The sequence below is a fragment of the Limanda limanda genome, chromosome 19 (genome assembly GCF_963576545.1).
Source record: "Limanda limanda chromosome 19, fLimLim1.1, whole genome shotgun sequence".
Classification (NCBI taxonomy): domain Eukaryota; kingdom Metazoa; phylum Chordata; class Actinopteri; order Pleuronectiformes; family Pleuronectidae; genus Limanda; species Limanda limanda.
Window position 1 is genome coordinate 19,056,324 of NC_083654.1, and position 25,686 is coordinate 19,082,009.

General features: G+C 41.3%; 3 protein-coding genes across 3 annotated transcripts; 1 reads left to right on the top strand and 2 right to left on the bottom strand.

Moving 5' to 3' along the window:
- The first annotated feature begins 1,439 nt into the window (after window positions 1-1,439).
- Window positions 1,440-15,553, top strand: eya3 (EYA transcriptional coactivator and phosphatase 3). The gene is made up of 18 exons (XM_061092966.1): window positions 1,440-1,517; window positions 5,421-5,525; window positions 5,964-6,013; window positions 6,148-6,242; window positions 6,324-6,404; window positions 6,501-6,555; window positions 7,262-7,368; window positions 7,983-8,068; window positions 8,901-9,072; window positions 9,226-9,395; window positions 9,497-9,580; window positions 10,197-10,286; window positions 10,736-10,794; window positions 10,889-11,049; window positions 11,345-11,459; window positions 11,860-11,981; window positions 12,105-12,205; window positions 12,340-15,553. The coding sequence occupies exons 2-18, from the start codon at window positions 5,469-5,471 to the stop codon at window positions 12,418-12,420; spliced, it is 1,686 nt and encodes a 561-aa protein (XP_060948949.1). The 5' UTR covers window positions 1,440-1,517; window positions 5,421-5,468; the 3' UTR covers window positions 12,421-15,553.
- A 678-nt stretch (window positions 15,554-16,231) lies between these two features.
- On the bottom strand, window positions 16,232-18,976 carry LOC133026118 (XK-related protein 8-like). The gene is made up of 3 exons (XM_061092978.1): window positions 18,628-18,976; window positions 17,441-17,625; window positions 16,232-17,249 (listed from the first exon to the last, which is right to left on the bottom strand). The coding sequence occupies exons 1-3, from the start codon at window positions 18,957-18,959 to the stop codon at window positions 16,459-16,461; spliced, it is 1,308 nt and encodes a 435-aa protein (XP_060948961.1). The 5' UTR covers window positions 18,960-18,976; the 3' UTR covers window positions 16,232-16,458.
- Window positions 18,977-19,179: 203 nt separating this feature from the next.
- xkr8.3 (XK related 8, tandem duplicate 3) lies at window positions 19,180-23,404 on the bottom strand. Its single transcript, XM_061092980.1, has 3 exons — window positions 22,640-23,404; window positions 21,263-21,450; window positions 19,180-21,099 (listed from the first exon to the last, which is right to left on the bottom strand). The coding sequence occupies exons 1-3, from the start codon at window positions 22,963-22,965 to the stop codon at window positions 20,348-20,350; spliced, it is 1,266 nt and encodes a 421-aa protein (XP_060948963.1). The 5' UTR covers window positions 22,966-23,404; the 3' UTR covers window positions 19,180-20,347.
- Between the last annotated feature and the right edge of the window lie 2,282 nt (window positions 23,405-25,686).

Genomic DNA, 25,686 nt, shown 5'->3' on the forward strand with positions numbered 1-25,686 from the left:
GCTGTTTGTTTGCAAACACTCCAGAAAATATAAGAAATCTACGATTACAAATGTTTTTTTTGTATTTATGCATCGTGTAGAGAAGAACTGTGAATGTCTTGTGCCTGTCCAAGGCGGCCTGATCCATGTATACTGTATGCACATATCTCTCTTTTCCCTAAACCTCTCAGTCCCTTTGATGGAAAGTAATCTGTATTTCTTTTATAAAGTGCTTGATTATTTTGACCGGAGCAGCCACTGGCCGACTCCATAACATGATCCTGGAAAGTGCAATAAAATCTTGTTAACGCGTAAAATAATAATAATTATTTGAAATCTTAAAAGCAAAAGTGTGATTTGTAATTTATGACATTTATTAAATTATTAAGAGAGGATCTTCTTCTTCCGACTATTCACGATGACTTTGATTTGCCCCATTTAAAGGTTTTTACATACAGAAGATGCATTTTCAAGCCTGCTGAAGATTAATAATAAAATAATAATAAGGCAACACACAGCTCTAGAAAATTGATCTTCCATATTTGGAAGCGTTACTTTTTTTGTTTTTGTATTTTTTATGTGTAATTTATTTTCATGCCACTGCTACTGTGTAAAAGAGTTTGATTTACATGATCAACTGAAATACTGAACTGTAATCTGTCAGAAATGGCAAATAAAATCTTGAATAAAAGATGTTGGAAAGTTCACAGTTTTTGTTTGCATTGCAACCACACGACTTTTAAAGTTACCTACAACTTCTTCTCCATAAGAATGTATATGTTACAGTAGGACTGCAAGTAAGGATTATTTACACAATATTATAGTATTACACTATCTTCATATATCCTCTTTAGGGTTATTAGGTTTATTAACACATTTAATAAAGACATGAGGCAATCTAAGCAACTGACAACTGGAATAATTTAAATGAATCAATTAATGAGACAATTTAGATCTATAACTAATTAATTGACAACTATTTTGATAGTTAAATGATAGATATGCAAAGTAAAGTATACAATTTACTATTGCCTGATTCCCAGGTGTGAATATCTATTGTTTTTCTTTCTTTCTTTGTTTTGGACAGAACACAAAATATCTGAATATCTTCCACAGTTAATATGAGAAGGGACGTTAGCTTATGTTATTTTAACAATGTCTTAATAAACAATATTGTATCAACTATATTTTCTACCAATATCTCGACAGTAAATAAGAGATGGTCATTTTTAATATTATCCAAATTAAAAAGTTAGCTTGAATTTAGTCGTTAGCCTCAGCTAGCTTTAAATGTCAGTAAGGCTCTGTTGACATATTTATTTAATAATTATTTGACAATGACGTGTATTTATTGACATTTAGACCTCATAGAGTTTAAATAAAAAACGTTAGTTCCTCTCACCTGTCGCGCATGCGCAGTGGCCCCCTTGCACCGCAGCTTCCTGCCAGATAGTGATCCCTAACAACAGACAAAGCTGGACTCTGTGGATTCACATGAAGACGCGGATTTAAAGACACTCGTCCTTCGTCCTTCGATGGTGAGACTGACGTGTGTCCGTGTTGTGTGTCTGTGTTGTGTGAATTCACTGTTAGGTTCACTGTTAGCTTCCCTGTTAGCCGCTGCGTGCACACGCTGCCATTTCTGAGCCCCTCTCCAATGGCTGCAGGTCCCGGCTAATCCCTGGAGCGGGAAACTTTCATGGCCGGGCCAAACTAATTCCTGGCGGCTACCCCTTCCCCACAGTAGCGATACTAACGTGTACGTTAAGTAATCTCAAGCTAACTAAGTATTTTACATTAATGCCGTAGTTATAACGCGTAGTAACACTGTTAGCATGTGGATGCTAACGCTGCTATTGCAAAGCTCGCCCGGTGGCGTCTATATGCCGGGGTACTACGTTCTGTGAGGGTTGCTCGTTTTTCAGTTACACATCAGTTAATAATTGTTGTCCTCGTTTAACGCAATGTGTTGTTTTGATTTTAAATCAAACCTATAACATCTGCTGCTTCCAGAGATTAGTCTGGTGTCAGACTTCACCTTCACAGCAAACTGTCCTCGGCTCGGCTATTTGCTGGAACACATGCCGATGAAGACATGAGAGTCGGGAATAGACGAGAGTGTTGTTATGATCATCTGTCACTGTACAGGCAAAGATTTCTAATATATTAATATTAACAACAATAAAGGGAAATCAGACAGTTAGATTCACGTCTCTGTCAATTAATCGATTAGATGATCGACTGTAAACTGAAAATCGAACAGTCCTTCTAGTCACTTTATTAAAAAAAGCAGATATGCTGAATATTTGCTGTATTAACTTCTGAATTGTGAGGATTAAATGTTTATTTTGTTGATCATAAACATGATAACAGAGATTTTGAGATTGTTGATCAGTCAAAACAAGACATTTGAAACCAAAATCTGGTCCTTGTTGGACACTTTAATGATTTAAACGTTTGATTGATAAACATGCATCAGGTCAACTAAATGTTTGAATGTGATGAATTCAACAAAAAGTTTGTAATATTGTAAATAATAATGGTTAAAGTGATACTAATGATAATATAAGGGCTACAGCAAATAAGGTATTCATCAATAACTGCTCTCATTTATCTGTATATCTAATAAGAAAGTCAATTGTGAAAATATTAATTATATCTCGTGACTTGGAGAAGCTTTAACCGACATGTGAAACTAAATAAACTAAACGCTAATATAATTTTGACTAATCGCTGCATTCTAGCATATTAATTGTGAATATTTCTTATAACTTCTCCCGTAGTATGTCTCTATGACGTGGTTCTTTCCAGAGAAACCTTTGGGATAATTCAACAACTTGTTCTGTTTGTCAAATAAATGAGGATTTATTCTAAATAATTTCCAACTCAATCTTAGATTTGTATTATCCGTTGTATAATCTTGACCTTTTTGGACACTTTAATGATTTAAACGTTTGATTGATAAACATGCATCAGGTCAACTAAATGTTTGAATGTGATGGATTCAACAAATAGTTTTTTAATAATGTAAAAATAATGGTTATGTTGACAATAATGATAATATTAGGGCTACAGCAAATACAGTATTCATCAATAACTGCTCTCATTTATCTTTATATAATAAGAAAGTCAATTGTGAAGATTTTAATTATATCTCCTGACTTGGAGAAGCTTTAACGGGCATGTGAAACTAAATTAACTAAAACGCTAATATATATATATATGATATGCATATTAATTGTGAATATTTCTTATAACTTCTCCCGTAGTATGTCTCAATGACGTGGTTCTCTCCAGAGAAACCTTTGGGATAATTCAACAACTTGTTCTGTTTGTCAAATAAATGAGGATTTATTCCAAATCATTTCCAACTCAATCTTAGATTTGTATTATCCGTGGTATAATCTTGACCTTTTTGGACACTTTAGTGATTTAAAGGTTTGATTGTTAAACATGCATCAGGTCAACTAAATGTTTGAATGTGAAGAATTCAACAAATACTTTATAATAATGTCAAAATAATAGTTATGTTGACAATAATGATACTATTAGGGCTACAGCAAATAAAGTAAACATCAATAACTGCTCTCATATATCTTTATATCTAATAAGAAAGTAAATTGTGAAGATATAAATTATATTGCGTGACTTGGAGAAGCTTTAACTAACTAAATAAAGTAAAACGCTAATGTAATTTTGACTAATCGCTGCATTCTAGCATATTAATTGTGAATATTTCCTCTAATTTCTCCCGTAATATGTCTCTATGACGTGGTTCTTTCCAGATAAACCTTGTTCTGTTTGTCAAATAAATGAGGATTTATTCCAAATCATTTCCAACTCGAACTTAAATTTGTATTATCCGTGGCCTCAGATTTACCGATGTTTCCCTGGTCTGTGGTTTCTCCTCTGGCCCTGAGGCTCCTCCCCTTTTGGTCAAAGAGACAAAACCCTTGAGGCAAAGGTTCCTGTATCAGGCCGAGGATGCTCCTCCTGTGACACTGGCTCGGTTACTGGGGGCAACAGCCAGTGGGACGGACGCTGTAATGGCTTCCGTTCTGTCAAAAAAAGTGGGGAGTTTTTTATCAAGATTTGAACGTTCACGTGCGAGGACGTAATCACAAGCGATCGTGTTAAGTCATTCAGGGAACGCTCGTGTTTCAGATAACGTGCCCGAGGTATGTTACGCATGGTCCCAGGCTGCAGCCCTCCCCCCCTCACCCAGTTAACTGAATCACACAGGCATGAGTTGATGATTAGAAGTTTCTATTAGCCGGCTGATTTAGTCTGTTTCCAAATTTCAGAATAAAATGCTCAGAAATTCAGAGTTTTAGTTTCAAATCCGTCAGAGCAGAGTAAGACAAAGTGATCTTGCGGCTGCAGGCGAAGTACGACAGTAAAAGTAAATATTTGTAATGGTAATTTGTTTAAAACGTCGTCCTTTTTTTGTCAAATAAGCTTTGAGTGGTGATTATTTTAATTCAACGCTGTTTGGCTGCTCAAGAACGATAATTTTCACACAGTGAATATGAGAATACAAAGCGTTGCATTGATTCTCTTCATTTCTGTTTTTCCTCTGATAATAAATGACAAAGATAATGCTGATAAGGTTTCTCTTTAAAGTAGCATATTCATGAACAGTGTTTGTAAGGGCAGTAACCCAATGATTCCCATCCCATGATTCCCTGGATGTCATGTGTTGATAGCGATGTACCTGTGATAGACTGATATCAGCTGACCAGCTCATCACTTGGGCTGCGTTCACATAAGTGAAGCGGTTTCGGGGTCAGAGCCTCTGAACATGTGTAGATATTTAATTTAATCACGTTTTAAAAGTGTTTCGACATAGGGTTTCACGGTCCGGCCAATTCCAGGTGCTCACCTTCGATACCGAACGTGCTGCCGGACACATTCGTAGGATTTAGAATTCGCCGTCTGACCTATTTTCTCTTTCTGTGTCTGCGTTATGTCAGTTAGATAAACGTGCCGTCTCTCCCCGGCCAGTCGAGCGAGCAGTGGACAAAACGAGGTTAGATCTTATCCCCCGGTGACAATCTATTGATTTGACAGCTTGCACCTGAGCACTTAATGCTTCTGGAGAATATGTTTTCATTGAATTTAGGGCCGGTCACATGTAGGGTGGCACAATTCCTTAATCCCGCCGCAAACACAAGCGTGGCGGGGACATCCAGCAACGTAAGGGTGACATGTATCTGGAGATTAGACCCGGGGTGTCCCATGTCCTCCATCGCCGCCACCTACCTGCTGATCATGCACGCGATAGTGGGTGGGGTGTGCATCGATGAGCACTTATTGGACAAAGGGGAGGGGGTGGAGGGGAGGGTGGGGACGTCACGCTATCAGAAACCTACATAAGGCATAAATCCTGGCCGTTCATTCTGTGCCTGTGTTGTGTGTTTGTCTCCTGTGGTCGTGTGCAGGGTCCGGACAGGCGGTGCAGGTAGAGGCAGTGGGCTGAGCGTGCAGACATGTCGGGTCGCTCCTCTGCAGAGATGGACGACTCGCAGGAGCTGCCGGAGCTGCCGGTGAGTCCCAAAGAAACGAGACGCTCTTTAATGCTTTGTCTCATACCTAGATATACGCCTCTAGGGTTTTAGATACGGTTTAACAGCACACTACGGTATGTTTATTGTATATGATGACACTACAGACCTACAGTATTTTGATGATGTGCTGGTATTTAGTTTTAATGCTGTAGAGCAAATGCACTCTTTAAAGTTCAGTGTGATTCTTCTTTTAGTTTCCAGTCTGTGTGTTTTGTTTTTGAAAATTGCTGATGTGGCTGAAAGTAAAGTTCAAGCTACACTAATCGTTTATTTTGTATTCACGTGAATGTACTCATGACCGTATGGGGGAAGAAAAGATGAAGATCACAGCCCTGAAGCAGCAGAGAGACATTGTCTGTAAACTTGATTTTGTGTGTGTGTGTGTGTTTGTGTGTGTGTTTGTGTGTGTGTGTGCAGTTAAAGAAAGCCAAGCTTGAGATCGATGGTGGACTGGAGAAAGATTCCAGGTTGGTCATTTACTTTAAAATCTATTTCTTATCGTTTGATTCTGATCCTGATTTTATTTTGAGTTTTTTTAGATGACTGAATGGAAGCTGCAGAAATTGTATAAAATCATAATGGTCTCTGTGCATTTTTCCAGTGCTCTGGGTGACGATGGGAGTCCAGCTGCTGGTTTAGGTCCTTCAGAGCAGGAGAACTCGTATTCTGCTCTGTCCACCGCTCAGCTTGATCCAGGTAAATTAGAGGATGTGAAAAACGACAGAAACGTTCCCGGAAAAATAAGCTTTTCACTAAAACATCCGTCTTTGGTTACAGACGAGCAGGAGCAGTCGGACATAGACAGAGGAGCAGCGTCTCAAGACTGTGGCGACACCATGAACTCGTATGCACATTCTGGTACGAGCTGTCCTAACAACACACTGTGCGATTTAAAGTATCACAACCACTCATCTGTCAAACTCTCAACCTCTTTGTTTTGTTTTTTTTTTACAGCCACAGATTCAACGGGCACTTCTGAATACACCCAACAGGTTTATCAAGGAAGCAAGTGAGTACACGGCATTGCACAGATGCCAATCTCCTTATGACTTATGACGTTTTAATGTGGAATAGACATGAAGAATGTTGAAAGGTGACATTGTACAGATCTGGCTGGAGGCCACCGCTGCAACCACCGGATCTAACACACCTGAATCCTCGAGTGAAGAGGTTGAACTGTGTTGTGGGCGATGTAGACGCCAAGTTCTGATAAGAAAGGAGATTCTAAGGTGGAAAGGAGATGAGCATGTCTTTTAAATTGTCCATCGAGAGTCAGACAGTGCAGGGTTTTTAAAAAAGTCTAAAGAGGTCTGAAAGTACATGTTTTTAATTTTAGGCCTGAACAGGTCGTGCGCTGTGGTTGTATTTTAGTTGTGTGGCTGTTTACAGTTGTGTTCTCCACTCTGCTACTTCCCCTTTCTTCAGGTATGGGGACACGAGTCTGGGACTAATAAATAAATAAATGAATATATTTTATTTGTAAGGCAATCTTCATCCGAGAATCTCCGAGTGCCACAAGTGCATAGTTAAAATCAAAGTCCTAAAACTCAACTCAAAGTAAAAACGCCTTCTTGAATAAAAAGGTTTTTAGGCCAGTCCTTCATGTCTGTCCCACTTGACATTATTATAACAAGTCTTGAATGTTACATGTTGAAACCTGCAGAAACTTCTATAGAAGATATCTTTTGATTTTAATTCCCCTCTCTCTGTTCCAGTCCCGCGGTGACGTACCCCGGTCAGATGGGCTTTCCTCCTCTGGTCCAGTCCACTGTGTACTCGGCCTTCCCCCAGACGGGTCAAACCTACGGCCTCCCACCGTTTGGTTAGTCTCCTCCCCCCCCTTCCTCTAACCGCCCCTTTTTTTTAACACTCTCTGCTCACTAAAACCACAATCACTCCTCAGTTCATTTGCTTTTGAAGGCCTCACCGTGCTTCGGTGCTGTGGGATCGGTTTGCTTCTGATCTCTGCTTTAAACACACAAGGCCCCCACACACCCTCACTGGTTTTCTTAACTTTGCCCTGGTCTTCAACGGCCCACTCCTCTCGCAGCCTCTTACATTTTCTGCTTCCATTGCTCTCTTCCATCTTCAGGTGCTATGTGGCCAGGCATAAAAACAGAGACAGGGCTGCCTGAGGCCCCCTCTGGTGGCCAGCCTGGGTTTCTCAGCTTCAGCACCACATATACCTCAACCCAGCCAGGCCAGCTGCACTACTCATACCCCAGCCAAGGCAAGCTGCAACCTCACTCTGCCTCACGAGATAACGCTGTTCACACTCCCTGCAAATACGAGAAGCACTCGAACATGAACAAGTTTGTCCTCGCAGCAGCACAGCTCTGTTTCTCCTCTGTCTTTGTTGGTCACTTCAATCACTGTGAAGAAATGAGTTGTTCCCCCGGCTGGCACGGTTCTACATGAGTTCCCTTTTGTCTCCAGGCTCCAGTTTTACAACGTCCAGTGTGTACTCCAACATCCCCTCAGCTACAGCCACCACCACAGCCCCCACCACAGCCACCCAACAGGTAGGAGCTATGCTGGTGTTACTGGGAGAAATCAAAATGTTAAAACTCTTCATATTGACGTCACAAATCCTGACAGTTGAATTGTCTTTATAGATTAGCAGCCATGCACAATAGCGTATTGAATAGAACAAAGTCAACATGCAGTGTTTACTGAACAGCACAAGCAAAGATCCATATTTAAGACTTTAACTAAATAAGCATCTGCAGGAGGTCATTCCAATGTTCCTCCGCCCTTGAGAAACATATTTTCTATTCCATCTCTTTTCATTCAGGGTTCGTACGGTCATGGAAAACCTGGAAAAGTCATGGAATTTTAAAATGTGTTTTTCCAGGCCTGGAAAAGTCACGGAAAAAATAATCTTCTAAAAGTTTTGGAAAAGTCATGGAAATTTGTTATATTCATATTTTCATGTCGTTCATTTTAGGGATGGGCATAATTAATAGACGATCGATTTAGACAATTTAATCGAATGCCCATCCCTAGTTCATTTACGCTGAGTTTTAAATAATTCATATGCTTTTGAAGAAATACGCTCAAAATATAGGCAGGCATACTTGGGTTTGTGTCATTTAAGGTTTACTGTATGCCTTGGAATTCTCATTGTTAGTTTGAATACTACATTTTGTCACTTTTTGTGTATACACCGAGATTTCACAAAATGTTCGGTCATGGAAATTTGGTTTAAAGTTATTGAAAAGTAATGGAAAAGTCATGGAAATCCATTGGTCAAAATGTGTATGAACCCTGTTCATTGCTGTTATGATGAATATCTAGTGAAGTAGAAGGTAGAGTGAATCACAATCTTCCCTTTTTCTTCTCCAATTCTTGCAGGAATTCAGCAGCTACAACTCTCTGGGTCCGAGTCAGTTCTCTCAGTACTACACTCTCCCCCCCAGCTACGTCCCGGCCGGGCTGGCCAGCAGCGACGAGCAGGGGGCGGGGCCGGCGGGATACTCGGCTGTGAAGTCAGAGGAGGCGGCCTCAGCCGGACTTCCTCCCAGAGGTGAGTTCAGCGCTTTGCATGATTCATACTCAGTGTTAGATGATTGTCTTGTGTCCATTGGGATAGCTGCTACTCTAACTCCTGAATATGTATTTATTTGAATCATCTGTCACCACTTGTTCATCAGCATTTGTTCTGTTACCTTATACTAAGATGCCTCTCCACCAGAGAACCTCCCAGTAGGAGCAGCTCTTCCCATCAGCGTGGCGCTCCCTGCTGATGCCAGAGAGCAGGACGAGGTCGGCCGCAGGAACTCGGTTGGGAAAGCTAAAGGAAAAGGGAAGAAGTCTGAGAACTCCCCCCCGGCAGACAGCGATCTGGAGGTAACCACGCAGCTCACTGGTTGGCCACAAACTGAACTGTAGTGGTATACGGTTTCTTTTTTAATGCAACAATTTTAATGTGTTTTCACTTCTGTTTGTAGCGTATTTTTCTGTGGGATCTGGATGAGACCATCATCATATTCCATTCGCTGCTCACTGGCTCCTACGCACAGAAGTTTGGCAAGGTTTGTTTTAGGGCTGCCGCGATTCGTCGACGTCATCGATGACTGAGTCCCGAACATGTGGACATGCTGACATTGTTACATTACAACACACATGTCTAACTGACGTTTGATTTTGAGCTGGACACCATTGTTTCTTATACTTTAAAAATGTTGCACTTTGTTTAATATGCAGACCTAACTTTTTTATTTTGATAAGGGGTTAAATAGACACTTTGATATCTTTTTGAGTTGCACTGCTGACTTAACTTATATGCCCTCTTTTGTATTTATTTTTATCACGTTGGAGTTGCTAGTTTAAACCTACAGTTTTGCACTTTAATATTTGATCCTTTCTTTACATTTTGTTTTGTGCTGCATTATACGATGACATACAGTTTGTTGTTGTCAAAATAAAATTAACTGAAATGAATGGTCAATTTGATTTTTTTGGAGGAAAATTAGTCGTTTAGATTAATCGACTAATCGATAAAATAGTCGTCCGATTAGTCGATAGAAAAATAGTCGTTAGTGGCAGCCCTAGTTTGTTTCTGTAAAAGGAAAATGCATCATGAAGTGACACAGTGTGACACAGTTTACCATCTGAACTCATATTGTTCATCTGATTGTGTTTGTTCAGGACCCAGCGACGGTGTTGAACTTGGGTCTGCAGATGGAGGAGCTGATCTTTGAGCTGGCCGACACTCACCTGTTCTTCAATGACCTGGAGGTACAGTGAGCAGAGAAATAAGAGGCTGTTATTATAAACCAGTCAAACCTCAAACCTCTCGCAGTTGTATGTCTTTTTTTTTTGTTTTACTTATTTTTTATTTAGTTTTCAACAAAACAATATGCATTTTCAGACAGTTACTTTCTTTGTCCATTTTTCATCTGTATACACTATTGTTATACATGGTATTCAAGTACAGTGTACAATGCATATAAAGAACAACAAACATCAAACAGTGCTCACTCCAAGAGAAAAAGAGGGGGAATAAGAATAAATAGTTGATTACATACATCATTTATTAAATTAAAAGAGGAAAGAAAAAACAAAAAACAAGTAAAATGAAAATAAAACCGGCTATAAAGAAATCGCAGTTGTATGTCTAATGTTATATTACACATTTTCAGCCACTGAAGTTGAGATACATGATTATTTCCTTTGATTTCTTTCAGGAATGTGATCAAGTCCATGTTGAGGACGTGGCTTCTGATGACAATGGCCAGGACCTGAGGTAGTGTTACACACTGTTCTTCATACATTAGCTGTATTACATACTTTTCTCTGTGAACGTGACCAACAAGTTATTTTTTTAATCTGCTTTTCAGTAACTACAACTTCTTGGCCGATGGCTTTAATGGGCCCAGTGGTGGAGGAGCAACAGGAACCACAGCCGGAGTCCAGGGAGGAGTGGAGTGGATGCGTAAACTGGCCTTTCGATACCGCCGGCTAAAAGAGATCTACAACAGCTACAAAGCAAGTGTTGGAGGTGGGTTTGCATATAAAGGAATAACTTTAAAAAAAAAGAACCCACCTGAAACAGAGACCTGAAGGCGATGCTTACAGACGACAAAGTCAGAGTTCAAGGTTGGAGCCAGTTGAGTTTGTTTGACCTGTTTTGTAAAACCAGACCCTGGAGATTTAAAGGAAACGTACGCCAGAAAAATAAACCCCAGAGTTTATTAGCTGTGTTTACTATCCTTGATAGTGACGTCTCCACCTGCTCGTATGTAGGATGTGTACTTTACAGAGAAATCCTCTGAATGGAAGTTACTGTTTTCCAGGTCTGTTGAGTCCGATGAAGAGGGAGCTGCTCGGACGACTTCAGTCTGAGATCGAGAACGTGACGGACGCCTGGCTCAGCACAGCGCTCAAGTCTCTGCTGCTCATCCAGTCCAGGTCAGATACATTACTGTCAGTGTTGCTCTTTACTTATTAAAATGTGAACCAGCATGTTCTGTTTTTCTCCTCAATGGCTGACACTGGTTTATTCACTGTTTACACACACTACTCCGTGTTTGATGAATATTTAGCCTGAGGCCTGAGTTAGACAGCCACTGTGACACAACCACACGTTTGGCTTCGAGCCTCTGCTAAGTTTTGTTTAACATTATCAAGTGTCGGTTTTGGTTTTATTTATCTACGTTAATGAATAAATCCTAAAAGTACCCGTCCTTTGTAACAGGGTGAAAACATGGATTACTCAGGATTCTTAATTTGACTCATGCTGATAATCTTAACCACAGAACTGTGAACTTTAATTTAATAAATGTAATTGACGTCTGATTGCCACTCCCAGGGGGAAGTGCATGAACGTGTTGGTCACCACCACTCAGCTGGTTCCTGCGCTGGCCAAGGTCCTGCTCTACGGCCTGGGAGACGTGTTCCCCATCGAGAACATCTACAGTGCAACCAAAATAGGTTCAGATCCCAAATACAAAGCACAAAATCTGCACTATATTAATTTCTTTATGTAGAGTTTAAGTGGCTCTTTTGTGCTAAAGTCAGTCATTAAGAGAAAAGCTGTTTCTTCTCTCCATGCAGGAAAAGAAAGTTGCTTTGAGAGGATCATTTCTCGCTTCGGGAAGAAAGTTACTTATGTGGTGATCGGTGACGGTCGAGACGAGGAGTTTGCAGCAAAACAGGTTGATTTTCATTTACATGTCTCTGTACCCTCTGGAAGTACTTTCTACGTTCAAATACAAGTAGTCACTGAAACTCTAGATTTGTTTGTTTAAAAGTTGTCCAGCCCATCAATGTGTTGTCTGTCTCCCTGTAGCACAACATGCCTTTCTGGAGGATCTCCACTCACGGCGACCTCGTGTCCCTGCACCAAGCGCTGGAACTGGACTTCCTGTAGAGGAGCGGCTGCGCTGAATGTCGTACACTCAAAGGGAAGACGTGGTCGTGGTCCTGTTGGCTCATGGAGATGCACTGCGTGAAAAAAAATCCTTCAGAACCCCAACAATACACACTCGCATTTTAGAATCTGCTCTAAAGGACGACGGACGCCTCGGTGTGAAACGGTAAATGAACTGAGACGGACTTTGGGGCGGAGCCGAGACTGTGAGTAACAGACTGGACGCAGCCGTCGGCTGAATTAAGGTTCCTCACGTCCGGCACCCCCCCCTTTCGGCAGCTAACCTCACCACGGCTGAGACTGGCACTGATTTGGAAACAGAAGGGAAGACAGATTTTAACTTTCTCCTCCTCCTCGGTCTTTGGCCTCATTTTCTTTGTTCATTATCAAAGATCTCCTGCAGTAAACGCTATCCTGTTTATTTTTATATTTCTCTTTCTGTCTGGATATTGACAACCAAAGGGCCGTTCTTCTTAAATGTCCTTCTCTCGTGGAGTAGTTGTAGCTTTATATTTAGACCCTGTATTATTTGAAAGAATAATATCAAAGCAAACATTGGGTTGTTCTGCACTCGTTCAAAGACTTGAAGGCATCACTTTGCAGTTTCCTTTGCAAATCACTTGACTTTCTAGTTTCTGACCCTCATCAAGAATCAAATAATAATGTTTGTATTTGAGCCAGTCGGGTTTTTAACACAAGGTACGAGATGGGATTTTAAAAAAACAGAAAACCAGACGTCTGCTGCTCCCCCGGTCAAACCACAGGTCAGTCAGCTGACCTCCTCCAGTGTGAGTGTGTGATCCGTGGTCAGCAGGCGTGTGCTGAGAATCACCGGTTCCTGGATGAACAAACACTTTTCACCACCAATCCTCAATGTATTTAAATCATCTCTCAAGTGCAGCCATCAACAGAACTCTCAAAAACCGTCCAGTGGTATTGAGTATACTTCATTTTCCCTGTGTGGACATAATATCCGTGTATTAGAAGTTGCCTGAAGTTGATTTTGTGTTAGATGTGAGACGCGCCGCTCGGATCTCAGAATAAGATTTGTTTCCCTCGGCTGGTTGAGAGCCGTCTCTTCTTTCTTCAGCTACAAGTGATTTTTTAAAAGTCGTCTTTTGCCTGAAACATTTTTTAACATGAAGCTGATAATGATCGCTTGGTTTTCACAGGACGACGACAATTATCGGTAACTTTTCTTGTCTCGTTTCCTCGAAATCCCCTGAGGAGGCGAATTTGGATTCAATGTTTTTAAAAAGGTGATGCGATGGAATTGTATTTAAAGTCATATCTGTCCTATGCGATATAATACAGCCAATGTGTTACTGGCTTGTTGTTAAATCTCATTTCAATATTCTTTTATTTTTTGTGGCTACGAAAGCAGAAATGCATTGTTGATGAAATCGACGATCATTTTTTACCAAAAAGTAATTTTTGTTTACAAAGGCGTTTTCTTGACATGTTTTTTCAGCTTCTGTTTCAGGTTTTATGTTATTTTAGCTGTCGTTTGTTTGAACAGTTCTTTAAAACTGTTTCATTATCAATTAATAACTTTTTATCGCCTCGTTTTTGTCTAAATCTGCAACAATTTATCAGATTTATGAGCAACTATTGTGATCATCAATTTATAATGAATCAGGAGATCTGGCTCAAGCTTCTCAAACGATGGTATGAACATCAGTATCTTGTGTCTGTGGCTGATGACGTCAGCAGCAGCAACAATTTCAACTGTGAAAAAACGGGAAAATGTTCAATTCACTGTCTCAGAGAATCAAGAAAAAATGAAAAATTCTCCTTAAGTGTCAAAACAAACACATTTTAGTGACTTAGATGATCAAAATAGTTGCTGACTAGTCATTTCAGCTTGTTGAACCTTTTTAACTACGACCCCCCCCCCCCACCTCAATGACTTTTACTGCTTTGAGTTTTCGTCACGGTGACCCACAGCTTCTTAAAGGGGGGGGGGGGAGCAGCGGCGACGACTGTGCAATACATTTCTCCTTTGCTCATTAACTGTATTTCAAAAAGGGATTTTTTTATTTCAGCTGCTTGTTGGAAATGGGGAGTGGGGGGGGGGAGAGGCGACAACTTCCCTGAATCTGAGATTACGACTGAACAATACTGAGCCCGAAGAAGATTTTACACACATGCAGCTCGACCGTTACGATTGTGTATTTGTGTGTTACTCGTTTGTGTTACCCGTGTGCCTGTTCATATTTATATTGTGCCTTTTTAACCATCATCCAAACGCATTAATCTCAAAGGGAAATTGTGTACGATTTTGTGTTGGATGCATATATCACTGCATTGTCATACTATCCAAAGTGTTACTTTCTTTTAATCCCATATTTCTGTTGTTGTTATTGAGTTAGACGTTTTGATTGAACTGTCCTGTCTGCACTGTATTTAAAAGGTCTCCTAGGAAAAGAGTGTTTGGTGTTGATTGCTCTCAGTTTTTCCGCTAATGGTTCCCAGTTTGAGTATTTTGACCATTTTACTGGTGAAAATCTAATTTCCCAACATCAGCTTTTATGGCTCCTTTTGAAAAGGAGGTTTTATTTTGCTGCTGTGAAAACCCTGTGTGGCTCAGACAATCACAACCTGTTAGACACGCTGTTTCCTTTTTTTAACGCAGGTCAGATTACGAAAGAGAGAGGCACGTTTTTAAGAGGCCGGGCTTTTTGGTGTCGTAGGGACAAATGGGATCATTAGCCCCTGACACACATTTGAAAAAACATGAGACAATATGCAATCTCTGCGTTTTCTCTTTACTTTATCTGCATGCCTTGTCATGGCCTTCAAAAAAAAAACACGCGACCATGCAACATTTAAGGGTCTGTATTCTTAGACGTGTCCTTTTTCTTTTTAATGCCAAATACTGTTGTTGATTTTAAAAATGCTGTCTTGTTTATTTTTCTATCCTTTTTTTTAAGTATTTCATCTCATTTTCCCGGACTTGTGAGGCTGCGAGTACAGAGCCTGAATATGATCCTGTAATCTGAACCCTGTCATCATTATTCATGCTAATTTAATTACAGTAATCACTATTCCCCCTCAGTTCCTCAACACGGTCCTGTAAGGTTTATCTGAACCTGAGACTCTCAATACGATGTAAATAAATTTTAAAGTTTCAGACTCAAGTTTGTCTTTATTATTTCCTCTCTCTCTGTGATACAATATTCAGTCACTTGAAAGAAATGCTGCCGATGTTCTTTCTGTCCAAACAGATCAGAATCCGTCCCGATGCTTTGGAAACTTCCGCATGCGAAAATGTTTTACCTCGAGCAGCCTGTGGTTTAGATCTCACGCGTCCACATTTTTGTTTGACACCTGGGTTACGCAAAATACATGTGAACAGATTAAAGGGAAACTTGAGGCGAGATGACACACGAGTCAAGAAAGAAACATGAAATATTATCTGGAGTATTTGGTGTAGGATTCCCCTGATTTCCGGGAAATAAATCCTGGATCTTGATTGGAAAAAAACCAAGACGTGTGAAATTTGAAAATCAAATCAAGTGAATTGTTGGGCCTCTACTGACTGACATTATATTATCTTATACTTTATTTTTCCCAGAGTGAAACTAAGGGTCCAATGAAATACTGAATAAACCGGGGGAGGACGTTGCTTTTCTAAAAAGTGAAAGACAAAATTCAGCTAAACTTCTGCAACAGATTCATTTTCTTACAGTCCCTTAAAATAAACACTTTGAATAAGATCTGTTCAAATCCAGAGCCGGAGGAATAATTACAGCAGCCGATAACTGTTCCCACGTAATGTGAACAAGTGTTTTATTAATAATAATAATAATAATAATGATAAACGGTAAACACAAGGGAACACCAGTAACTGACTGTCATTGGACCATAACACCACAAAGTGTCTCCACCTGGACCTCAGTAGATTCTCATGAGTTTGAATCTGTGGTTAATGAGGCGGTCAAAGTCCTGTGAACTCAGTGGCGTGTTGACAGACGCCTGCATGACTCACGTCTCTTTCAAACCTCAGGTCCTGTGCGGATGTCAAGTGACAGCAGGTCAGCAGTAGAAGTTATTGGCCATCTTCCTCATTCTGTTATTGCAGCGGCCAGCGCTGGGCGGAGGTGATGGTGTTCTGGGCCCGCAGCGATCTGCAACGACTGATTCTAATGACGCGGAATAAAGAATGAGCGTTAAGTCCACCTCATCACCAGAAGGTGATTTACCCACAGGTGCCTCATCTCCATTTTGGGCCATCCCAGTCGAGACACCTGTCATCTGCTCTCTGTCGAGGTTTGGGTGATGGTATTTGTAATATATTATTTTAAATAAGAGTCCAAGGAAGTAAAAAGACACAACACTGACAGCAGTGATTACAGCATAAAAGAGGGTTATTCCACTATGAGATGGTTCTGTGGTTGTCTTCCAGCACCACAGGCCGCAGAGGAGGGAAATATCCGCCAGTTTGTAGCCGTGGTAGAGCAGAATCCTGGTCCTGGTGCTCCCCTCCGCCACATTAAACCAGTTGAAATACCAAATGAGGCCCACAGTGGCTCGGTACAGCCACTCAGCACCGGGGCTATCCATGAAGCTGGTCTTGGATCTCCAGGCGAAGAAGAATAAAACCAGCCAGGAGCAGAAGAAGTGGCTGAAGATGAAGCAGGGCAGCACGGAGGCGAAGAGGGCGAGGGCGACCACGCGGGAGGCGATGAAGAGCACGTTCCAGATGAAGTAGACCACTGAGGAGGCCAGCCGCTGGTCCATCTTTTCGGGCAGGAAGGAGCGCAGGGAGCGGTGGTACATAGTCACACTGATGGCGATGGCTGCGACCGAGCCGAGGGCCTTCAGCACTGAGGAGGAGAAGAGGTCAGAGGTCAAGAGGCAGAATGTCAGAGAGGAGGAAGCACCGAGGTCCAGGTTGGACTGAAGCAAGAAAACATGTGTATTAAATCTATGTTTTCACTCTAGTGGGTTTAAGTGTTGAACTCCTCCGGTTCTAGAGTTCTAAGGAAGGCAGACACTTCAGTACTGAGTACATTACCTGTCACCGGGTCCAGCTGACCCCGCTGCAGGATGATGGTGAGCATGAGCACGAGCTGAGGGGTGCCCTCCGAAAACGCCTCAAACAGCTTCAGCATGCTGAGGTCGTGGGTCAGGAACACGGCCATGGGCAGGGGCGACCTCGTGAGGAAGCTGTGGACAGAAGCCTCCACGACACCGGCATGCCTGAGAAGAGAGAGAACGAGTTAATCCCATAACAAATTATATTACTAACCAATAAGGGCTGATTGTGGCTGATTGTGTTAATTGTAGATCCAGGGGCCACAAAAATATAAAAGTTTTCCACAAACAATGACAGTGTCTATCCTCTGTGATGTCATCAGGACTTGTTGAGGGTCCTTTACATATTTTTGTATCAAAGTGTGGTCCCATGGAGCTTTAATGTTATTTTATAGAATAAATAATTCAGAGTAAACTTTCTTAGTTAGGTTACATTACATTTAGCTTACGCTTTTGTCCAAAGCTACTTATAATAAGTGCATTGAACCATGAGCAGCAAGAAACAAGTAAGTATAGGTTGCTTCAAAGCTGGGAGAGCATTTCCCTGGAAGGGAAACAAGTTCAGTCTTGTAAAGGCTGATGTTCAGAGTTAAGGGTTTGTTAATGACATCTTATCCGTATCAGACACTTTTACTCCCTAATATCAGTATCGACCTTAAAAACACACATCATTCAAGCTGTAAGAAAATATATCAAATATATATTGAGTTTCTTTGAAAACTGGGGAAACTGGGAAATCTATGTTAGAGAAGCTGGCACCAGTGAATATTTGGCATCTGTGGTGTCACTAGGGAGTCATTTTTAGTTTCAGTTTGTCCTGAAAGTTTCATCTGGGAGTAAAAAGCAGCAAATTTAGCTTCTACAAAAGCCAGTTTTCTTAATAAGAATATTCAAAGAAACAAAGTGTTTTAAAATGTGATCAAATCAAGTATGAGAAGATGCCTAGATTAACTGCATTATATTCCTCAATGAATAGAAATACATTTTCACGTACGAGCTGGAGGGAAAATCCAGGGAGGAGTACACTGATGAATATCTCAAAACGAAACTGCCCTGGCATAAGGCAATGTAGTGCAATGTAATGTCAAACTGCTTAATTTACTGCATTCACACACAGCTTGAAATACTATACGACATACAGGAGATAGGATTATAAGGACAAACTACCTGAAGTAGATTCCCAGCTGGAGCACATGAAGGAGGTGGAGCTGCCACAGTCTCAGGCATCTCTCCACCTTGGTCTCCCTGCGAAAGTTCTCGTAGCTGTACCACAGCCAACTGTAGAGCTGCCCGAGCACCGAGGAGCCGAGCAGGAACAGCAGCAGCACACCGAGGCATGCGTACTCCTTTTCCTGGTAAAAACTCACAGCTGCATAGATATCCAGAACAATGTCGAGCAACAGGAACACCAGACCCAGACAAGTGAAGAGGAAGTCCACAGGACGATACTTAAACACAGCCTGGGAGTCGTTTACCGGCTGATCTGAGAGCAGCGTCATGCCGGAGCCCTGTTGAACCTTGTTGGAGAGAAAGATAACTGAAAGGAAAGGAGCAAGGTGCAGTGTTGAACCTTCAGATTCTAACCACTCCCACAGGACAACCCTCTCTGGAGCTCACAGCACATTCTTAAAGACAAACGGGAGAGCAGCTGTTTCCTATTCATGTTGTGTCACTTCTGGGAAAAGGAACAAGTGCAAAAACACAAATTGAAACTGTTCATACAGGTATTTTTTTTAATAATTGCACTTGGCAAATGAGAAAAACATCCACTCAGCAGAGTCTGTACCAAAAATCTTTTCTTTGAACATTGCATATGAACATTTTTGTGAATTTAATCAACAAAAACAGGTTTGACATGTAAAAATAACACAAACCAAAAAACAACAACGGCAACTTGAACAGACTTTTAAAGAGAATTAAAGTGAACATGCTTCACCGAGAATAACTGTTTAGCGCAGCATTACTCATAAACTGAGGGAAAAGTTTGTTTTGATGAGTTTGAACTGAAGTTATAGGGAAATGATTTGACAATTAAACAAGAGAATGTCTCGTAAGTAGAGCTTATGAGTCAGATCTACATTCAAGGTCCTTCAGAGAGGTTGTAGTGGTAGCAGCTGAGACACAACCCAACGGCACAACGCACACATTCACAACGCACGTCTGTTGTCATGTGAACCCCTGAATAGTATAAACTTTAAAGTTTTAAAGCAAATTCCAAAAGTTACAGGGATCAAATGCTGGTAAAACGTTGAGAAATTAGAACGTTTTTGCATTGTGGAAAAACAAGGTGTTGACGCAACCACCACAAACCTTTGGCAACATGTGAAATAATTTCCACATGTACAAGTTGACTTCATGTATCGAAACATTAAAATACATTCACTTGTAAAAAATTATATGCCAAACGTTACGAGCATTTTTCAAAAACCTAGCTTATCATATTACAGTAGCTTCAAGTAGAGTTGAGATATATTGCCGTGTATTATATAAACAGGATTTTGTTTAAGCTTATTCCTTCACGATTTCTTGTTGTATAAAAGTCGTTGTTATATTAGATGTTTGTACAAAGAACCTGAATATGTTGGAATATGATATCGTAAAAGCACATGTACCGTGAATACTGTTAATAGGATTTTGTTTCAAGTATTGTTTCCGAGCTTGTATGTTGGTTGAATACGAAGATGACGTCATTGGCACAAGATGGCCGCGCTCGTATCCAGGATCTTTTGGCTTCATTTCTTTCCCTCTTCATGATAAACAGTCTGTGGTTTACACTGAGCACAGGAAACAGTTAAGAGTTGGACTGATGAAGACGGACAACACTCCATCACTTCCGCACAATGTTACGTTTATCAACTGAATACGACTGGCTGTGACATCACAGACATCATAGACATGGGGATTCTGCTTTATTGGTTTTGTCTGTCTGTCCAACGTCTTTCTGCTCCGAGTAAAAATTCGAAGCGTGGCAGGCCATGCGTTTGTTGAGCAGCTGGGAGGACAGCGTGCCGTCCTGGATGGACATGTCTCTGAAGGACACTTCAGCATCAGGCAGATCAGCGGGCAGCCCGGGGTCCCTCATGGGGGGCCTCCACAGTTTGGGGTGGAAGAGGCAGTAGTAGAGGGTTTTGAAGAGCAGTCCCAGGAGGTAGATGAGAGGTAGAGTGATGATCAGAGCCAGGGCGTAGGACTCCGTCTGGACCGGGTCCCTGTAGCACCACCACGTCACCAGCAGGATCCCTGCATCCGTGGTGATGAAGGAGTGGTAGACGAGGCTCCGCCCCCGGGTCCGACCATCGGCTACGTTGAACCAGCTGAAGTACCAAATGAGTCCTACGGTGGCCCGGTAGAGCCACTCGCCAGCCACACTGTCCATGAAGTACGTCTTCTGCCGCCACACCCACAGCACAAAGACAAGCCACAGGATGAGGAAGTGGACGCCGATGTACCCGGGCAGGACCGAGGCGAACAGAGCCAGCGCCGCCACACGAGGGGCGATCAGCAGCAGGTTCCACAGGAAGTAGATCAGGGAGGAACCCCAGCCCTGCTTGGCCTTGTCCGGGAGGAAGGAGCGCAGGGAGCGGTGGTAGTCCACCACCATCCAGGCGATGGAGGTGGTGGATGCAGCGATGCTCACAACTGCAAAAACAGAAGTTAAACTATCAGTGGAGCCACCAAGAGGAAGTAAACACATGTCGTGACTTACCAGGAGCCTGATAGCGTGCTGGAAGAAACCTCAACACTGCAGCTATATTTTATTCAACCTCAATAATGTATTTGCTTGTAGGTAAATCTAACTCACACTGGACCGTCCTGGCCTTGTTGGTGCGCAGCATGACGTAGATCATGAGGGTGAGCTGTGGCGCGCTCTCACAGAACGTCTCGATGAGGCGCAGCATGCTGAGGTCATGGGTCAGGTACACGGCGTACTCGGACCCTTCCTCTTTCCGCCACCAGACCCTGAAGCCTTGACGTATGGCGGAGATGTGCCTGCATGGAGGAGCATGTGAGAGAGGAGCATGAAACGCACAAACTGGGAGAACGTGTCACAAACCAAACCCACAAAGCTTTTATAAAGAAAAGAAGCAATGAGGCGCAAAGCATTAGGTGTCTTATGAAGCTGTGAATCACGCCATCCATATCTTTACGCTGTTCAAAGCTGATTAACTCACTGTTTGTTGTGCATTTTAAGAATCCAGTTCTCTTCTGGCACATTAGATTTATTTGTTTCCAAACCTGATCTACATTCAGAACCTGACACATATCATTACTTGCCTGGTTGAGTTTCTCTACGGGAGAAATGAGCAGAGTGAACTACTACAGCAGGGAAGGTGTGATAATGGTGAAGACAAATAATCACTTAGTAAAGGTTTAAATAAAAATGTCTAAACTATTTACATCATCAAACATAAAGCTAAAACTAATTTTATTACATTACTAATTTGGGGATTTTTTAGCAAACTTTAAAGTGAACTTGCAACACTTTATTTCATGCAAAACTATTGATGCAACTCTACACATGTTGGGAAATCACTATAAATAGCACAAGCTATTCTTCACCATTGATACAGTCAAATAGCTACTGGTGCTGTAACTCAAAGTCATACAGGGAGGGATTTCTCAACAGGTGTAAAGTTTCATTAACCCTATGCATGAAATAAAGTGATGCAATTGACTTTAACCCTCGATAAGACTGAGATAAAGCCTCTAAACAAATCTTCAAGGAAGCAGCTAACGATTCAGTAATAATTGATTAATCAGCTTATTTGCATTATGTCCATATTAATAAATAGAGAAAAAATGCCCACGGTAATAAGCCTAAAATGTTATTTTTAATCAGCAGAGTTAGCAGAGGTCCTTTTCCGTCCAGAAGACGAATACAAAAATATATGTATGAGATTAAAAAGAGTTAGAAAGTTATGGTTATGAGTTAGAAAGTCGTTATTTTGAGTTACTAAGTCATTACTTTGAGATACTTCCATCATTATTTTGAGAAACTTTCTGAGTACTTTTAGAAAGTTTCTCATTATAATGACCAACAGGACTCTTTTAACAAAGGTATTACATTATTATTATTAATATTCAGTCCAGTTTGCCCCGAGGCTGAAGGTTTTAAACTCCAACACCTGAGTTGACCTCCTGGATGGATGTGGGCTTGGAGCCGGTGACCGGGTCTCACCTGCAGAGGAAGCCGAGCTGCAGCACATGTAGCAGGCAGGAGATCCTCACCCGGTCCCCGAACAGCACGGTCCCGGCCCCGGGCCGCCCGCTGAACCCGGGCAGCTCCCGGTCGTACTGGAACCAGAACCAGCTGAACATCTGGACCACGACCGAGGACAGCACCATGAGGCCGACCAGCACCGAGAACCACAGCAGGTCCCCGCGGCAGAAGAACTCGGTGGCCACCCACACGTCCGATGCCCAGTCCACCAGGAAGGTGCACACCCCGACCACCGAGAACGCGAAGTCGATCCAGGAGTATCTGGAGAAAGCGGTTCGCTCCATGTCCGAGCCCCGGGGGACTAGCCGACCTGTTGCTGCGATGCTAACATGGAGCTAACATGATGCTAACATGGAGCTAGCATGGAGCTAACACGGAGGACCGTTAGTTCCCTCCCGCACAAACAGGTTCCGATTCCCGGGAGACTAGCCGACCTGTTGCTGCGATGCTAACATGAAGCTAACATGAAGCTAACATGGAGCTAACATGGAGCTAACATGGAGCTAACATGGAGCTAACATGGAGCTAGCATGGAGCTAACGCCGAGGACCGTTAGTTTCCTCCCGGACGAACTCGCTCCTCAACCCATAGAAGGAGCGAGTTTCCGGGACTCGACCCGCGTCCACCTGCTCCACCGGAGAGACATCAACCCGCGGCGGACATTGTGTGAAGGAAGACGGCGGAGACAAGTTCAGAGGACCGGGGGGACAGGGACAGGGACACTCGGTGTTTGAAACGAGCCTGAGAGTTTATGAGGTTCTTAACCCCGCCCCCCGCAGATTACACAGGTCACCACAGGTCTAGCCGTCCGGGAGGGAAAGGTGGAGCAATCAAAGACCCCCACCATGTTCGATTAGTCGATTCTACAGGTCGGTAGATATTCACTTATATTGTATTGTATTGTATCATATTACTAGACCGATATTAGGCCACTTCCATTACCGAGTCATTTATTATACAATGGGTTGGTTGAAGTTCTTTAAAACTTGTAAACTTTGTGAACCCTAACTTAGAGAAAAGGTGCCCACCCCAAATCTGTAATTGCCCCTCTGCCCCACAATCTGAGAAGTCAAAATCCGGGCCTGAGTCTATCATTAAAAGTGTTGTACACATAGTACATTGTTTGTGTACGTGTTATTTCAGTGTTAGTTTGCGTGAAATGCAGCGTAAAGCGTTATTATGAACTCTTCTTTGGTAACAATGGCTAATGTAAACAATGTCTCTTTGCACCTGGGACGCTATCAGGTCAGGTTATTCGGTTGGGACATCTAAATAATAACGGTTTATGTTATGAACTGTTCTATGCTAACAATGGCTAGCTGGCTAATGTAAACAGTGTCTCTTTGCAGCTTGGAGGACAAGTTACACACATTCAATAAGTAATAGATCTCTTGGATTTAAGCTTTTGTTGATTTTAACATTTCATTTCAATCAGCACCCAGTTGTTAAAGGAGACATATTATACTCTCATTCAGGTTTGTGTTTTTAATTTGGGTAATAAACGGTTTACTTGCTCTAAATTAACACATCGTTTCAGTTGTTGAACACATTTTGTTGGATACACTCAATCTTTCTAGACCTCCAGTTTCCTCAGCTCACTTCATGTTCAGGTCATGTTATAGATAGATAGATGATAGATAGATAGATTACTTTATTCATCCCCAAAGGGAAATTAAGTCGTCATAGCAGCCGGTATCTTTGAATACAATAAAATACAATACAATAGAATAAAATAAAAAATATTGAGGTAGAAAGAATAAAAAAAACACAAGATAAATAGGTAGATAAGGTGCAGTGGCAAGATGATGGTAATAGTACTGATGATATGATGGTAATGTTATTGTTAGATAGTATATAAAAAATAGTACAGTATATATATAGTATATAATATAACATACAAATATATTTATATATGATAGTAATTATACCAATATAACAGTATATATAATAACAGTATATATAATAATAATAGTAATATAATAATTATAACATGTACACATGTATAAATATGTGTATATACTTATATATACAAAGAATATACAGAGAGTATGATATAATATATGATATATAGTAGAGGTATAAATATAAGTATTTCACTATACAATAGATAATATAATATACTATGAGTGTAAGAATATGTAGACAGTGTGCAAAAGATTATTGTATAAAATGATAAATAATCAATATGGTTTATATTAACGCATACCACATATGATGTGAAGTAAGTGTATATGGAGCGGAGTGTTGTACAGGGTTATTCGGTTGGGACATGTAAATAATAACGGTTTATGCTATGAACTGTTCTATGCTAACAATGGCTAGCTGGTTAACGTAAACATTGTTGTAACTTTTGTCCCTGTCCCCACCTGACTTGGTCTCTTATCCCGCACCCACGTGTCAATTCTGTGTGTCACATTAACATAACATAACAGTATATTGCATATTGCACATCCCCATTTCTCTCCTGCTTTGCATTTTACTTTTGATTTAAGTTTTTATATCTTGTATATATCTGTTTTTGCATTTTACTCTTTATTTAACTTTTATGTCTTGTATATATATTTGGTTTATATGCAGTTATTTCTTTCTTATGGGAAGTACTTATTGTGTTTTTATGCTTTATGTTAAATGTATGCACCTTTTCACCAAAGAAAATTCCAGGTAGGTGTAAACCTACTTGGCAATAAATCCTTTCTGATTCTGATTCTAACAATGGCTAATGTAAACACTGCCTCTTTGCACCTGGGACGCTATCAGGTCAGGTTATTCGGTTGGGACATCTAAATAATAACGGTTTATGTTACAAACTGTTCTATGCTAACAATGGCTAGCTGTTTAATGTAAACGTTGTTGTAACTTTTCCTCCTATCTATAATTTACCCTCCGGTCTTGCCTGCGAGTCAAGATGCCCCCTGACAGTCTGAACTCGGGTCCCAACAAACCCCCCTTCCTCACCACTGAAGCCACGCCTCCCGCCGCCGCGACCTATTGTGTGCGAGCAGCGC